The 18,146-nt window shown below is 38.9% G+C and overlaps 1 protein-coding gene across 3 annotated transcripts in view; it reads right to left on the minus strand.

Annotated features, from left to right (window-relative positions):
* The window catches only part of PLEKHM3 (pleckstrin homology domain containing M3), a 162,700-nt gene that overhangs the window by 71,638 nt on the left and 72,916 nt on the right, over nucleotides 1–18,146 (minus strand). For all 3 annotated transcript variants that reach the window (XM_079130585.1, XM_079130586.1, XM_079130587.1), the window contains exon 5: nucleotides 12,750–12,943. In XM_079130585.1, coding sequence (XP_078986711.1) covers nucleotides 12,750–12,943 — 194 coding nt within the window. The remainder of the gene's footprint in view (nucleotides 1–12,749; nucleotides 12,944–18,146) is intronic.

Here is an 18,146-nt window from a genome sequence, read left to right on the forward strand (position 1 = left end):
CACACTTCTCTCATCCATCAAAGGAAATCACATCACTGGCAGGTGGCACTATCAAGTCCTCTGGTACCGAAAAACACTGAAGAAACCTGCTAGAGGATCACGAAAACCAACTAGAAAAATCATTTTCAGTGCCAAAATTTTTCATTTTATCATCTTTAGAATTAACTGACATACTGGGAAAGTAACTTAGGTCTTGTTTATAGATTGATCTAATGAGAAAGATGAGAAAAGGTGAAAATTAAAAAGGGAAAAGGTCATATCTGATTCAGAGTCCTTGTAGTAGCTGGTACTTCAGGTTAAACTTCAGAGATAACTGCCTATGAAATCAAAGGCAGTAGTCTTAACAAAAAAGGTAAAGGGATCTCATTCCATTTTGTTCTGTGACATTAAGTCAAATAAATCAAGACTCATTTAATGTGACTAATTTCTGAGGGTTTTGACCCTGTTCCCACCGGCCCCTGATGCTCATGAGAGAAAAGGAATGGGGTCAGGCTCTGAAGAAAGTAGATTATTTGCAAGATTCTGATAGATTTAATAATATAATAACTGTTCTCCTTAAGCTCAGTTCTTTCAAATGTAAAACTTGTACTTACAGACCCAATGATAGAGTTAAAAAAATTTTTTTATAATGGAAATAGTTCAGCTTAGACAGGTTTTAAAGAAGAGGTTCACAATACACACACACACACACACACACACACACACAATCAAAACAGTAACACAACATCCAATGTGAACCTCCAGAATTTGATTCTAAATAAGGGTCTAAAACAAGAATATGGATAGAGGTGCATAAAGGATAATTTTAAAAGGAAAACCATTTATTCACATAGTATTACTAAGATTTTCTAAAGAATATGTGCTTCAGGGCAGATAATTCGTATGGAGTTGAGAGAAGTCACAGTGCCCTCCTTTTGAGGGCACGGGTACCCCCACCAAAATCAGCAAAAAAGCACTATGGAGCATCCCCAGGGAGATGCAATTTTGTGTTCTTGATATGAGCTACAAACTCTCCCTGAAATAGTTACATTAGGCTGGATGTGGACAGGACTCATATGTCCAGCCATGCTCTGAGCTAATGGAAAACAATTTTAAATCAAAGGCAGATATTTCGATAGCAACCCACATGGAAGAAACAAGCTTCAATCATTTCTCCAGATACCTCATTTTGCTAATCTCATTGGTTAGAAAAGTGGTGAGATTGCACCAGATATTATATCTTGGCAGGTAGTTATAGGAAATAAGGGTCTCTTACCTGCTCATTCAGAAATTGTGTTTAAGTTTCTTAGCAATAATCTAAAGCCTGGAGTAGAAATACTTGGGAAGTAATTTTGGTTGTGATTATTTTGAGGTCTGATTATAAAAGTGACAGCTTATACGCCAGCTGTCATATATCCTAGCTCAAATTCTTGAAGTATTTTTTTAACAATAGCAAGAACATAATACTTTTCCTATGATGAGATTTTTCTTGTCTCAGAAAATGAGCTTAAATAATTTATATGTATTTCATTTAATCTTGGAATAAGATAAAATGACTTTCTAACTTTTTGAAAAATTTCTCGGTAAAAAGCTATATGTATATATTGTTTAGTAAAATTAACATATAATCTCTCCAGATTTCCTTCTTCAAAGTTTATTAATCTGTTTAGCACTGAATGGCACTCTTTTGCAGACAGCCAGTAGCTCTCTTTTAGAATACTGGTGTGTGTTGTGTGTGTGTGTGTTGTGTGTGTGTGTGTAACACTGGCCAAATAAGACCTCTGGAGAAAGTGAAGGAAGGGAAGGAGTTATCAGGAGATGAGGAAGATAGAAAACTGCACTGCTAGAGGTCATCCTAGAGAAAAAAAAAAATTGAAGTAGAATGAGAAAAACAGTTGCTTTAGAAAACAACCAAAAATGACATCCTATATATTAGTAGTTTCTGAGTTCTGATAGATTCATGCAGCTGATCGGATAAGGATACAGCCCCAACTATAGTTAATGATACTTTAAATTAACTAACTTGAAAACTAGTCACAGAAGTCTGGCTAATCTTAAATCTCCCCAAGAACATAAAGAGTTATATTCATTTACTGAGCTTAAAGAGGTGTTATCCATACACTTGAAGTAGTAATCATTACTGATATTTAATGAAATAAATTTAGTTAAAAAAATGGTCACCAAAATGGGTTTTTCTTCTAAAATTCAATATTAACCAGACTTTGCATATTTTTATTTCAGATTTTGGTTATAAGATATTCCATATATGTGGTTCGGAGACATAACAAGTCTAGTCCATATAGATTTTGTTTTAAGAATTACTGCCCTAAGTTGGCATGATGGTGTATGCCTATAATCCCAGCAATGTGGGAGGCTAAAGCAGGAGGACTGCAAGTTTGAGACCAGCCTCAGCTACTTAGCAAGTCCCTAAGCAATTTAGTGAGATACTGTCTTAAAATGAAAAATAAAAAGGACTGGGGATGTAGCTCAGTGGTAGCATGCCTCTGGGTTCAATCCCCAGTACCAAAAAATAAAAATAAAAAAAGTTTACAGCCCTAAGTTCTTCATAAATTAGTCTACTATATTAAGCATATTTGGTTCACGACAGTATGTAATCTTTTCTATCAGATAATTCTTCCACCTAATATGTCTGACTTTTGGAGGAAGGCAGTGAAAAGAGAAAGGGAAATATTGACATGAAGAAATTCTGCCAGCTCATTTATTATTAGATCACTCATGCAATCTTTTGTTGAGTATGCTGAATAAAAAGCCTATTTACTCCAAAGATCAATGATAGGTAAGTATGCCCACACATCAAAACACCATTTTTCACTTGGTGATTCATGGTACTTTAGACAAATATTTACTGACATAAAAAGATGTTCACAATATACTAAGTAAAATGATTAGTTTCAAAATTGTATGTACAGTGTGAACCATTTTAATGGGGAGAAAGCATTTGCCGAAAAAAAGATCTGGAAGAACATGTATCGAAGTGGAAGGATAATGGGTAGCTTTCTTATTTGTATTTTCTATGATGAACAGTATCTTCTGCAATAAGAAAAAAAATTTGGTTTGACCAAATTGTGTGGGCAGAACCTTGATAATAATATTTTGTTGATTTGACCAATTTATTTGACAAATATTTATTAGCCCCCACTCCATGTCAGGGTACCACTCTAGGCCCTGGGGATAGAGCAGTGAGTAACCCAGAAAAAGAACCAAGACCTGTGTAGCTTACATCTAGTTGGGGGAGCAGAGTCACAGCATATGGCTGTGAGCCACTGCATAAGCTGAGCAAAGTAGAACATCCACATCTACACATGATGGCAAAGAAAGGGAGACAGGCAAAATGGAACACTGTGTTGTATGGTGATAAGCAAGGAAACAAGACATGTGTGGGGAGCAGGGGACCCTGGTTGCTATTTGAAACACAGTGCTCAAGGATGCTTCTTTCAAGTGATGGTTGCATAAAGACCTAAAGGAGTCAAGGAAGCAAATTCTGCAGTTTTCTGAAAAAAGAAAAAGCAGGTATAGAAACCCAGGCAGAAGCCCTTTTGTTGTGTCCAGGGACTGATAAAAAGGTTGTGTGACTGGCACAGAGGAATGAGGGAGAAGTTGTGTGAGGGGAGGCAAAGAAGTAAAGGGGAAGGAGGCTCTGTATGGCCTTGGCTTTTATGTGGAGTGAGAAATGAAGCTATCTGACAGTTTGAACTGGCAGTGACACCATCTAATTTACACATGGACTCTAGCTAGAGTCTTAAGAACAGATGAAGGGGGCCAAGGGTGGGGCAGGGACACCAGATACTATAAATAATCCAAGAGAAAGAAGATGGTGGCTTGGACCTGAGTGGTAGCAGTGGAAGTGGTGATGAGTGCATATATTTTGAAGCTGAAACTCAGAGGGTTTGTGGAGAGGAAAGTGGCCTGAATAATTGGATGGATGGAGGCACCATTAAGCAAGATGGGAAAGGCTACAGAGGCAGGACAGTTTGTAATGGCAGAGGGTGGGGGACATTACGAGGAGTTTAGTTTTGGGCTATTATGTTTGAGATGTTATTACACATCCAAAGAACATTTCAACCTCTGGACCCATCCTCGCCTCCGGTGATGCCACTAGAAAGATGGTTTTTCTGGAGTAAAAAGGAAAGGAATAGGAAAGGAGTCCTGGTAAATCAAGTGGCATTTATTGGGACTGGTCTAACAGTTGAACAAGTTGCTAAATTTTGCTTGAAGGAAGAAGAAGCAATAAGAATTTGACAGGACACACATACAACACACAAACACACTTTTTTTTTTCTGACATTCATCACAATAATGCAAATAAAAATGGTGGTCTTTATCATGGAAACTTCTCATTGCTTGGTAAAACTAATATTCTGGTGGGAACTCAGGAAGGATATAAACATATTTTCAAAGAAAACTTGAGACAGGAAAAGGTGGTTTATGAGGTAGAAGAGTCATTTTTAGTATTTGTTATGGTTTGGATGTGAGGTGTCCCCCAAAATCTCATGTGTGAGACAATGCATAAAGGTTTAGAGGAGAAATGATTTGGTTGTAAGAGTTTTAGCTGATGGGATTAACTGAGTGGCAAGGGAAGGCAGGCAGGGTGTGGCTGGAGGAGGTGGTTATGGGGGTGTGACTTTGGGGTATATACTTTGTGTCTGGTGAGTGGAGTCTCTCAGCTTTCTGATCATCATGTGAGTTACTTCCCTTTACCACGCTCCTCCACTATGATGTTCAGCCTCACCTTGAGCCCCAAAGCATGGAGCCAGCTGTCTATAAACCGAGACCTCTAAAACCATGAGACTGCAAATAAAATTTCTTCCTCTACAATTGTTCTGGTCAGGTCTTTCAGTCACAGCAGCAAAAAAGCTGACTAAAGCAGTATTCTCTTGAGATTCCCAAGTCAAACTGTTAAGTTGCTTCAAAATGGTCTAAGCCAAAGATGAAATTTGACAAGCATGTGGAACCAAACACTCCCTGAGAACTCATACAATTCTGCTCTAACACACTGGGAAAATAAGTTTCACAGTGCCTACTGCCCATAATTAAGCTTTGGAAAGAAGTATTTTAAGATTTATGCCATAATGGAAACCTTGGATTTACCAGCCACCCTGAGTTTCCAAATCATACTTTTGTTGATAAGGAATGGGAAATACTCAAGCATCACATAAATTTCCCTGGACTGGATTATTTCAGTACTTAGAAGAGAAAAATATGACTTAAATTGGGGTTTCTGAAAACCTAATCCAAACAGCTGGTGTCAGTCTAGGTAATGTTTTTAGCAGTCCCAGTTAAAATGAGGAAAAAATAATAAACAATGATTTTCCAATCTGCTTGTTTTTAAAAAGCTATTTGAGTTCTTAGGCTGTTTGTTTATTTTTCTTGTTTCTTATTTCTTATATAAAATGATGATGAGAAATAGATACTATTTATTTTTATGTCTGTTTTGACTAAAGACATACATACTGCAACCTTATAGATATTGCCACATTCTTTGTTTTAAGTTTCAGGTCTGGAAAATGGAAAGGTCTGGCAAACCTGACTTAGAGAAAATGCATGAGCTGGCACTAAGCCCATTGTCACATTTGACTTTCTGCAGCTGAGCAAGCCCACCAGTGAACACAGAAGCTCACTGGCAAGCCCAGCTACCTCTCCCTGTCAGTCACCTTCCTGCCTGTCTTCACACTCCCTTAAATGACCTCAATCAAGGCTTCAGGAGGATACGAAATGGTTTTCTTAAGAGTGTGGACATCTTGTCACCAGCAGCAAATTCACCAGGGAAACAGCAAACTAAGCATCAGAAAACCAGGTTCTAGCTGGACTCTACTGCTTACCAATGTTATCACCTTGGGCAAGTCACAGAGCATTTCAGTGTCATGGTTCTTTCCCTTCCTTCTAAATAGCCTCTGTCTTATCTACCTAAAAGAGCTGCTGTAAAGAACAAATGGGATGGGCACAGTGGCACATGTCTATAATCCCAACAACTTGGGAGGCTGAGGCAGGAGGACTGCAAGTTCAAGGTCAGCCTCAGCTACTTAGCGAGGCCCAAAGCAACTTAGCAAGACCTTGTCTCAAATAAAAAAATCAAAAAGGGCTGCAAATGTAGCTTAGAGGTTAAGTGGCCCTGGTTTCAATCTCTATTACCAAAACAAACAAACAAACAACAATAGCCCCTCCCCCCCAAAAAAAACCCAAAATGGTATATTTCTGGGAATGTCCCTTTTAATTGATAAAACTCAGAATTATCTTATATATAGTAAGCAATTTTATATAAATATGAGATGATGTAATTATAATTATTAATAAGTCTTTATTGCATATCTAGCATGTATAGTCTTCTATTTTTAGGCTATCAGGAAGAACAGGACAATCTTGGCCTTTTTAAGAGTCTTCCAGTCCAGTCAGCAAGAAAGAATATATATACAAGTTACTCAGGCACTTAGGTGTCAAATGAATGGTCCAGAGGATCATCACTGGAAGAGATCAGAGAAGGGATTAGGGACTGAGATCAGGTGGAAAGAGGCAACACTGGAGCTGGCCTAAAGTAGGAGTGGCCTAGTCGAGTAGAGAGGGGAGGCATGTGGTATGTTAGGAAAATGGGTATGTCACTTTGACTAGGGTAGGGTGGCTGTGGTCCAGGTAGAGACCAGGTGAAAGATGAGTTGTGTATGTAGGTCGGATCACAGAGATAGGATATCCAAACGAAAGGGTTGTTTGACACCTACCCACAGTCCAATAAGACTTCTTGATGATAGTATGTATGTTAGGGGGACTGGAGAGGGGAATCATGGGAGGTAGGATTCTCAGGTAGGAAATTCTAGCAATAAGATGATAAGGATATAAGATGAAGGGGATGGCAATGGGAATGAGGAGTAAAGGAAGGCCAGGATCAGCTAGCTCTCAGGGAACCATAATGCAAAACTTAGGACAATGTCAAGCCATGATTAACTGAAATAGACCTTACTAGAGTGGATCATTTTTCAGAGTAAAACAATGACTTCCTTTTGAAACTTTAGTGGAGATGTCCAATAGGCAGCAAGAGATAACAACGTAGTGGTGAGCTTTCTCTAGTCACTGTAGATTTATAGAGCGATCATGACATTCACCCTGCAGATGACAGTAAAGTGTCCGGAGGAAGTGCAGCCTTCTTCTGACTCTTATGAAGTGGCTATGTTGGCTCCTGTGGGGCTGGAGAAGCATGCAGAAAGGTGGCTGAGGCTTTGGCCATTCCTAGTGCTAGGGAGCAGGAGCAAGACATGAAAGCAGCCAGAGTGCAGAGAAAGAGTGCAGACAGGCTGGAGGACAAAGAAGGGCAGCGAGAAGAGAGGCCTACAGGAAAATGGTCAACAATGGTCAGGTCAAGGAAAAAAGGGCCTGAGAAAGTTGCCGGGTAAGCAGAGTGCAATCCACAGCCAGGCTGCTAGTGCTCTAGTGAGAATGAGTGGGCAAAGAGGACCTGGAGACATTTCTGAGAACTCTGGCAAAGGAATGCCTGAAGATAAGAGCTTAGATGACAGGAGGAGCAGGGGATGGTGGTTTTTCTAAAGGGAGTATAGGTGAAGAAAACTGGAGAGCAAGTCATCAATTACATGTGCTAGAAAGAGGGGGCACAGAAGAAAGACCTTCCTGTGTCACCAGTGGAGAATCAGTCTGCATCTAATGACTCCTCCTAATGCAGACAGAAAGTCCTGGCAAAGATCTGAGTTCCAGGCTCTTTGATGCTTCCACACTCACTTCTTTTTGCCTCTTCCCACCCGCTTACTTACCTCTTGGTACCTCTGAATTTTTATATGCTTATAATAAAAATCACTGCAGCTGATATTTACTGAGCATGCACTCTATCTCAGGCATTAACTCTCTTAATCCTCAGGCTTTCCCTATGAGGTGGAATATTAGTATTACCATCTATATGCAAGACAACTGGCTCTGAAGACTGTGGAGGAGAGCCCCGAGCAAGGCAAGTCTAACTTCAAGGCCTACAATAGCAAACTGCTTCTATTTGTGTCTTACTCCACTCTTTTTCTCAGCTTGTCCCATTTGGACTTGGTAATCTTTAGCTTTGTGGTGACAAGAAATTGCTGTATGATGCTGCTCCAGGTGACAATCCCTCAAGTCACTATCCTGCAAATGCCTGTGGACTATGTTGTAACAGCCTAATCAAACACTAGGACACCTCAACCCATCTTCTGTGTAACTTTAAAAGTAACCTGGCGTTATTTCTCAAGTCCTAAAAACTTCTTCATGTTTGTCTTTTGAGAGAACCAAAGCTAAGACTTTTGCCTTTCTTTAGGATGGACCTCCTACTTGAAATAAGAGCCCTGGAACTAGTAACTGAAACATCAGCACACTCTACTCTTATTATTTAATGACATGTATCCAAGCTCAAAACCTCAAATACCTTTGGGCCCAGGCACCACCATAAGTGAATTAAGTGGGCTGGGGTTAAGAAAAAAAGGGCAGCAATGTATTTGCTACACAAGAACAAGGGAAGCCTTGTGGCATCAGAGCTTCAGATTTCCCAGGAGGAACCAGAAAGCTTCATTTTGTATGTCCCTAAAAACTTCTGATTGTTCAATGCTGGCAAATATTTAATTTCAAAGCATGGTGTGTGCTATTCCTGTAAAGTCAGTCAAAACACAGTTGAGTGCCTATTTGTGACCTCTGATTTACACACATCCTACTGCTCCTGTGCTCAGCTGAGCACCTTACAACTCTCCTCAGTGTCCCTCCCAAAGACTTCCCTCATGGCTACTGCTCCGGATGTGTCCTGAACTGCCAAGCAAGCCACAATTTTCCAGAACTCCTCATGCACCTTCGTGTGTGGACATGGTAAATAATTCTTCTCATGAGAAGTTAACTAGGCCTTGAACTAATTCAGCAGGGTCGCCATCTGGGAGTTGTCAGAAACAGTGAACTGTCAGCACTGTAAACATTTTAGGCTTCAAGGAGGACACTGACTTTTGCTAAACTAATTGCCCCTGCCAGTCAAGACTCGAAGTATGGGTTCAAGAACAAGGCGTCCATTTAACAACAATAACAAAAACAGTGAGGAAGAAAATGGACAGTCATAATAATGAAAGGCCTAAAAGCAAACTGTGACTTCCCTAATAAGGCGACGACCAAAGCTGGCTCCCTGGCGGTTGAGCACCAATACGATTAATCAGGCTGTTTTTGGTTTTCTAGCGACAGCAATATTAACAGTTTGCTTTATTCTGTTTATACAGTGCTGACAGGTCTTCAGCATGTTGGGACTACTTGCTAGAGATTAATGGCCACTCTTATACTGAGGTAACATCCAGTCAAAGAGAGAATGCCTTTTACGACTAGATAAGAACTGAATTCTCTTCCTCCTACCCCTCCATCCCCAGTACCCCATCAACTCTTCCCTCTCCCAATCTCTATCAGGAATGTGTAAAACGAGTCATCTCTACAAGGTTCCCCTCTTCATTTTAACTGTCTCCACGTTAGATGTTATATCCTCAGGTGAAACAAAGGGACCCTTAAATAGTGACTGGATAAGTCTGTCATCTCTAAAGGTATTGTTGGTTCATTTTCTTTTTGAAAATCCCATTCCATATAAAAGTGAAAGAAATAGGTGTGAGGTGTCCTCTAGCAACAGGATTTTAGCATATTAGCTCTTTCAATTTACAGCTATTTTTATGGACACAGAAAGTGGAGTTGATATTAAGTGGAGGATACTGCAGGAAACACAGACACCTCTAGAGATTATTCCACTAGTCATATTTCAACATGAATCAAAAAGATTTGAAGTAAGACAAGAAGACCAGCCTCCCAACAAACTCCTCCCTGCAAAAGCTAAAACTGTTAGGTCGGAATTTGGGCAACTGTAGGGGGCAGAGTGGAGCAATTGAGACAAAGGGCAGCGCCAAACATCAAACATCAAGTGGGCTGGAAAATTCCACTGACCCTAACATCCACCTGTCACTCAGCAGGACCCCCTCCCATTCTGGCCTATAAAGACCCTGGGCAGCCGGGGCCATGTGCGAATTTTTCCAGGTCCCTACCTGATCTGTACCCTGGGGGTCTGGGAATTTCGCTGGAGAGCCAAATTCCAATAAAGCTTGCTTCCGCCACTTTCTGTCCAATTTTATTTGGCCGCTAACGGTGCCCCGAGCTTACAGAAACAAATACTATTGATGACTAGCATACTTCTCTCTGTCCTCCATTGCAGAGAAATGGTCCCCCAAACACTATTTTAATAGCATCTAAATGCTGAGAATCTAAAATAATGAAAAATTTAAAAAATAATGTGTGCCTCCTCTAAGTTTCTATAGGAATAAACATCTCATTGTTTTCTCTCAGGGAGACTCTGTTAATGAAACAACCACATGGCTAAAGCATGCACTGATTATCCAAAAACTGCAGACTTGGGCCTAGCTAGCCTTCCATACCACTTCCCTTGTTTGGTCTTCTGACATGGTATCAAAAGAATAGAATTAGTGCTGGGAGAGAGGACATGGTTGGGGGGAGGGGCTTTTAAGTAAAGAATTGTATCAAAGATTTTATTAAAGATTTTTGAAGCCAGATAGAAGCACAGTTTAGGACAAGAAAGCAGTATTAATAATAATAACAGTATTTCCTGAGTACTTACTATGTACAAGCACTACTTTAAACACTTCCATTTTACAATCCCATTTAATTCCCACAACAGAATGCAGTGTGGCTAATAATTTTTTCTTAAAGTGCAAGAAGTTTGAGAGAATACAACAATATACTAGGCTAGATTTGGGCAGATATTTTCATTCCATGCCTGTACTTTAATAATTTATCTAATGTAACGGATGTTAGATAGACTAGTTAGGAAGATTGCAATAGTCCTGAGAGCACACAAATTTGAGAGTTATCTCAGAAACAGAACTAATTTGTTTTCACTGATTTGATCTGTTTTTTTCTTTCATTTGTTCATTTACTCAACAAGTATTTTTGAGGTTTTGGATGCATCGGATGCTCTGCTAAGTGACAAACAGGGGAGTAAGAAAAAGAATCTGAAGATATCTCCTTTCCCCAAATCGAACTACTAGCCACTGCTTAGTGGTCTAATTGACACTTAACATCCATCTATCTCTCCCTCTTCACTGCCTCGCTCCCTCTATCCATTCAAAACCTTGTGCCCGGCATTGCTTTATATAATGGTCATGAACAAATCCAGGAAGAACTTGAAAGGTAAGGAAAAAAGGACTGCTGTCTTCATTATTACAGTTTTGGGAATGCCCTCTTTCTAGAACTTTCATTTCTTTCCTGGTGGTCTGGCCATAAGGCACAGTACATGGTGGTAAACCACCAGACTGCTGGAATAGAGTGGGGATTCTTAGTCATCCATGAGGAGACGACCTCCTATTTAATTTCTAAATGTGTGCTCTGCTTTGGCATATTTTAACCAAAGCAAAATAAAGCAGAAAGGTATCTAACATGATTCCCACGTGTAGATTTTCATATAACCTACAAATATTGGCACACACACACACAAAATCAACCTCTGAGGAAAGCCAAAAGATACTGAAAATAATAGAACAAACAGGCTTTGAATACTTAAGATCCTTTACCTATTTTAGTTGGTAAATTAATTTGAGACATATACTGCTAATGCCTTTTGGAGAAAGCCCTGATCTTCTAAAATAAAGATTTGCCTAAATTTTATAAGAATAAATCTCAACCACTTTCTGGTACTTGCTGAAAAACAGCTAGGTAAAAGAATAACTACCACTGAGAAGTATGTTGTTTGATGGCAGCTGCCTTTTCATTATTATTTTATGAGAGCTTGTCTAGATATTTTATATTCTTCACTATTTACATCTAGTTCTTTTAGAAATGTCTTCTTTCGTTAGCTCTAATCAGTTGTCAAATTGCAAACTCTATCATTTTAATTCTTCCCAAAGGTTCTTGTGTAAGTAGGCTCACTTCTGTTTAACGTGACTAATGTACGCTGCTGGTCATTTCTATTAAAACTGAAAAATCAAAAGGCATTTTTAGGGACTTATGAACATCATCAACAATTATTTCAAGTATAAGCTAGTCTGTATATACTGAGGGTGAGAATTTAAATGCCCATAAAATCTAACTGTAAAAGGAGGAATTTTATGGGAGTAAGCACATTTTAACTTCAATTTTATTTTAAGGGTGTGAGCCTGGTTTGGACTTGTGTGTTCCATGAACTGTGAACTAGCTCAGTTGTGGAAAAGCAGCCCGCACCAATGGTCAGATGAAAAGGCAGAATCGTGGGCCTGTTCACTTGAATTCCAGCTCTCCTGCCCCATCAGTTACTGAGCTTGGGTATTTGTTCTGCGTGGAAGAAAATAAGATTTTAACAGTCACCCACTTATTTCCCATTGAAAATGATTTTTAGTTTTGAAATATTTTAAATGTGCTGGTGGTTTACTGGCGATAAATAGCAATTGAAATTGTGAATGGTAAAAAGCAAAACAAAACAAAAAACACCACCTAAGTAAGGACTCAGTAAAGACACTTCTGTGATTATTGCCTCAAATTAACACATTGGTAAGAGAGGGCGTCAATGTCCTGGGCACTAGATCATGGGTTGTTGAAAGCCTTCAGTTACAATGAGAGATGATTTTCATTTTTCTTGACAAACAGGATATCAGAGAAAGTCAAAAGCAGCCCGGAGGAAGACCCACAGAATGTGGGTAGGTTCACGTTGGAAAGGTCCTTGGAGATCAATCGTCTAACCACCCTCCCTGGGCAGGAAGGAAAACCAAACTGAGCCATCTGACATTTATGACTCTTACCTGCGGCGCAGGTCCTCCGCCACTGCTGCCCGGCAGCTGAACAAATAGGCTCGGAGTGATTTCAGCCGCTGCCGCAGCCGCACCACGGTGGCCAGTGGCTCCGCATGGAGATACAGCATGGGGTTCTCCTGCTGGATGTCGATCAGGGGCTCTTCGTACACATACTCCAGAAATTCTTTGGCCTGCTTAGACACCTACAAAACAAGCTTCGACAATCAGTTCTGGTCAATCTTCAGCTTTCTACACCAGCTCAAACTAGGAACCAAAGCTTAAATAACAAAGTAATATTATTTCCTAAACACAGCTATAAAAAAGCCCATACTTGAACAAAATACAAACTTTGGCTTCCCTTTCTCTCTTCTGGAAACTCCACTGGTAAAACTTGAAAGAAATTCATCACTTTGTATCTTGAGGGTGGTAGTGATTATAAGAACCTACACATGTGATAAAATGACACAGAACTACACTGACCCATCATACCAATTTTCCTGTTTTTTGTTTTTTTTTTTTTTTTTTTTTTTTTAATACCTTATGATGGTTACCTAATATGTAACCGAAGGGGGAAACTGAGTACATAGAATCTCTGTACTGGCTTGCAATTTCCTGTGAATCTATAATTTTTTCAAAATGAAAAGGGAAAAAAAGAATTAATTAGGATCCTCTTAAAATAAACACTGATTTTAAAAACTATATGCATGTGTATTTTTAGACCATGACACTTTAAATAAGCAGACACTTTTAAAAAACAAAAGTAAACCCCACACAAATTACAAAATGAAAAGGAATAAGAGGATAGTCTCAAAGGAAAAAGAAAAAAAGATATTACATGCAGAATAATTTGACTGAATAGAAGACAGACTTGAACACAATACTTCAGTGCCCAGAAAGAAGGTTGCTCTGATTAGAACACCTTTGCCTTTGGGCTGACTCTGACCAATATATCCATCCAACTCTGCATCTTCTTCTGGTAGTAAATAAGATTATGAAAATTGATTTTTAAATATCATTGTCATCAGTAGAAATAAATAGTGCATTGAAAATACAGTGCACCAGAAATACAGAGGGAGTATCTTAAATAATGCATGATATTTGGGTAATTTTTTGGAATTTCTGAATGCCAGTTCACTGATACTGAGATGTAAATTGGCTAGTGATATACTGAGTAAGTGCATTTTCTATTTATGGAAAGTAAAATCTCTCCAAAAAGTCTTTACTAATACATCTCTAGGAGCAATGCTGAAATTCAGCATTAAAACAAATAACTGTGCTCATTAAAAAGAAAACTGAAAATTCACTAAGCTTCATGCTCTAGACCAGAAACTTACTGATGAAGATAAACTGGATACAGTTTTCATCCTCAAGGGGCTCCTTGTTTAGAATAAAAGACAAATATTTAAAACAAAAACTATACATTTCCTGTCCTCTGCTACAGAGGTATGGATGAAGGCCCCTGGCAGCTTAAAGAAGGAAAAAATTGGCTCTCCTGGTGAGAGAGCCAAAAGCCAGGGTGGCCTGGCAAAGCAGGAGATGTTGGATTTGGGTCCAGAAAGATGAAAAGTAATTCACTGGTGGACAGGGTGGAACAGAGGAGAGTACAATAGGCAGGCACAATCATAAAACCCCTCAATAGGTACATGTGATCACTAGATACATGGCTATCAGGCATGCATTAAAAACATACATTTCTGTACACATATATATAATTCAAAATTATCATTTTTTTTTTTTACTGTTAAGCTTATACCACAGTTTATGTTACTTATGGGAATGTAAAAATATGCATCGCTTAAAAAAGTAAATATTTTTTCCCTTAAAAGCAATTATTTTTGAGGTACCTATTAGTTGTTTGATTCTATGGCATCCTACAGAGTTACAGAGTTAAAGGAGCTTATAGTCTCTGCAAATCCAGGTCACAAAGGGCACCTGGAATTTGCCAAAAACCTTTGACTATTTAACCAGATTGGAAATAACAAGGTGACTGGGTGCAATAATTCTCTTATTTTAAAATCACATAGACACAGGGACATGCCAGCTACCGTAGCAGGTAGACATTCCCTAAAGGTTAAAACAGGCATGGCCTTGTCCTCAGGTGGTTTACAATTCAGTAAGAGAAGATGGAATTGGATCAAATCTTTTATTTATCATGTTTAAATATTTGCTGTATCTAAATATCTTCAATGAGGAAAAACCAATGGTGTTCTAGGAAATAAAGTACAATCCCCTTGAAACTGTTGCTAAAAAATGATGTATTGTACAATTCAATTAGTCTTTCTGGCTCTACTGAAGAGTGTTTATACTGAGTCAGGGCCCTGCTGAATTAGGTTAACAATGCTACCTTTTAGTAGGTGAACAGAAGGACAAAGGGCACTGGCCAGTCTCCCAGGCCTTAAAAGGCTTCTCTCTTCAGGTGGTACTTAAGCCCAAGAGCAAAAAGAAAAAAAAAAAAAAAAAACTTTTACAGAGACAGTAAAAGCAGTGAGACAAATGGGACAGCAGCTACTGACAGCAGTATTCATAAACTGAGATGACAGAAAACAAAAGCTGAGCTAGTCACACAAACTCAAAAGCTCTGCCTTCACAAGTAATTAGCCAGCACTGAGCACATGGAGGATGTCCTTGTGCCACTGCTTGGGCAGTGAACAAATCCACCACAGCAGCCAGCTGGGGCAGCAAGGTTGAGCACATGTTCTCAGTTGAGAATCAACCCCTAAGACTGGTGAGGATACTTTTGTGAAAACTCAAAATTTGGCATGAAATGCTAGTTTTGCAAAATAGAGCACTGTATCTCCACTGATTTTCTAAAGTTCGAAACAACACTCCATACTGGTGTTAAGGATTCTACTCTCAAACTGTATTACAAATGAAGAGGATTTTTAAAAAGAAAAATTTTGAAATTACTTGGGAAAATAAGCCAATGATATTCTTCGATGATAAAGTTTATATGAGAGAAAGTTTCTTTCTTGTTAAGATAAATATTACATGAGTTATATGTGAACACCAAATATGTTCCAACTAAGAGCTAAGAGCTACTGTCCTACTCTTGCCAAGTGAATTATGAAAAACATGAACTGCTTGATGGTGCTTCTGGTGTAAATAATAACTCAGCTCATGAGTCAGGTGCAGATGGATGAGCTCTTTATTTTTTAAAAATAAATGGTTTTAGCTGGCACTATTTTCTATGATCCCACTTCATTCACATCAGAATTCATTTTATAGAGTCAATGGTTGATTTTTTAAAACTGTTTAGCCTTTTAGCTTACCAAATAATATTTAACATTTATTAGTGATAAGTACATTATTCACATAAATGAATCTCCTCCCATTGCTTTTTTAGCTTGTAAGCAGCTACTGACAGCAGTTTTCATAAACTTATGTTTCAAGCCATAGGAACTAAGGCCATGACTGAGGTTGTGCTACAGCTTATGAACCCATTCTGCCTTCAAAGGCCTGCATCTGAATGATTTGAGAGTCCATGAAGGAGGCCCTTCCACCTCACATACAAGAGGAGTTGAAGAGAGCAACACAATCACTTTAATAATTATCTACAAATCTACTATTTACACACAAATATTTATAAAAAAGCATGTGTCTCACTTGATTTGAATACTAATTGTAGTCGTTACAGATTCTAGCATAACCCATGTTTTGTTATGCTGGTGACAACGACCACTTATAAACAAAGTTCTCACATGCTGTTCAGGTTTGAGTAATCCTGAAGGAGAAGTTATGGAATGGTGTTCTGGTATGTTCCTCTAGAAAACAGCCCTGGGAGAAAAAGTTATGGAGCAAAGATGGCAACCATAGATGGCAACATGGAGATGATGCGGTGGTGGTAGTGAGGACTTAATTTTCACTAAAGGGGAAAAAGTTATCAGAATAAACCAGATGAGAACATAATCTTAGAATAACAAGGACAGGTAAAGAAAATCTAGTTCAATTTTCTTTTTTTCATGTTCCAAGGAATACTAGTCCCACCAAAAAAAAGATGTTATAAGTTCCAAAAAAGAAATAAGCCACACAGCACTTTCTTTTCTTGGTGATTCAAAGTGCAGTCTTTTGGCATATTAAAACCCTGAGACATCTCACACTGAGAAATCCTACTCAGTCTAGCCACTTCCGAACTTATTTGACTATAGACAGGGCAGCTGTTCAGTGTTGTGCTGGGCTGATAAGGCGCAGGGGAATGGGAGATAAGATCCTGCCTGGACCCCACTTACCAATGAGAGGAAGGGGTATCTTACTTTCACTCTACTCCATCCTCTTTGCCAAGCTGCGCTCTGTTGGGGGCAAGGATTGGGTGGAGACTCCTTTCCCAAGCCTATTAGAGCTGGCCTCATGGATTTCCCAGGGAGTCCTCTTTTTGAATATACCTATTAACACATACAGAACTTTGCTGCATGGAATCCACTTTGAAATATACCAAATGAATCTATTATCCATAATTAATAGAAGAGAAAATTGAGTCTAGGGCATAAGTGACTTATTTATGGTCATTTTGTGACAGCACTGGAGCTAGAACTCAGATCTCTGGTTACCTCGCTCTGTGCTGTTCAGCATTGTTTATGGTCACAGTTCGTTGTATTTTTAATTACTCTACCAGAACCTGTCAGCTTATGGTTTTATAATAGAGGTGATCCCTGCCCCTTCTCTGTCCTTCCTCCCTGCCAAAGAGAAAGCAAGTAGGCTGAAAATGGAGACAGACCCTTAATGTACATTGGCATGTAGGCTCCCATTTGATTTTAACTCTAAAATAAAAGTTAAAGTTCAATAACATTTCTTTTATGCAAAAGTCACTATTTGTATACTCATTTACTGTCTTTCTCCCTCCTCTGGAATAAAAGGATTGATTCACAGGGGCAGGACTTGCTTAGAATGGTAACAAACAAACCAATAAACTACCACGCTCTCACCATGGCTTTGAACCACGCACTCTTACTTCAGACACAATTCTAACAGCTTGGTTGTTTCTAAGCTCATAACATATTTAGACTCAATAAGAAGAAAAGGAAAAAAGCAGGTCAAAGGAGCAAAGCAACAACAGAAGTGACAGTACATCCTGGAACTAAGGGAAGAAAGGTGCCTGCAAGGAGACAGAGGATAAAAACGTACTGTCCAAACCCGACTGTAGAAAAGATGGCAAAATCCACCAAACTCACAAATGCACATACCTACATCAAGGAAATTATCTTCAGATAGTCTCACTTGTGAATCAAAGAACTCATATTCAAAATGCTGTACAAAGCTGTTCATTGATTTACTGTCTATAATAGTAAAAGACTGAAAAAGATCTAAATTTTCATTAAAAAAATGATCGGTTAGATAAGTGTGTTTGTGTGGTGTGTGTGTGTACGTGTAATTCAGGAGACAAAAGAAATGGCCATAAAAAAAGAACAAAGG

This window comes from Sciurus vulgaris (assembly GCF_902686455.1).
Source record: "Sciurus vulgaris genome assembly, chromosome: 3".
NCBI lineage: Eukaryota > Metazoa > Chordata > Mammalia > Rodentia > Sciuridae > Sciurus > Sciurus vulgaris.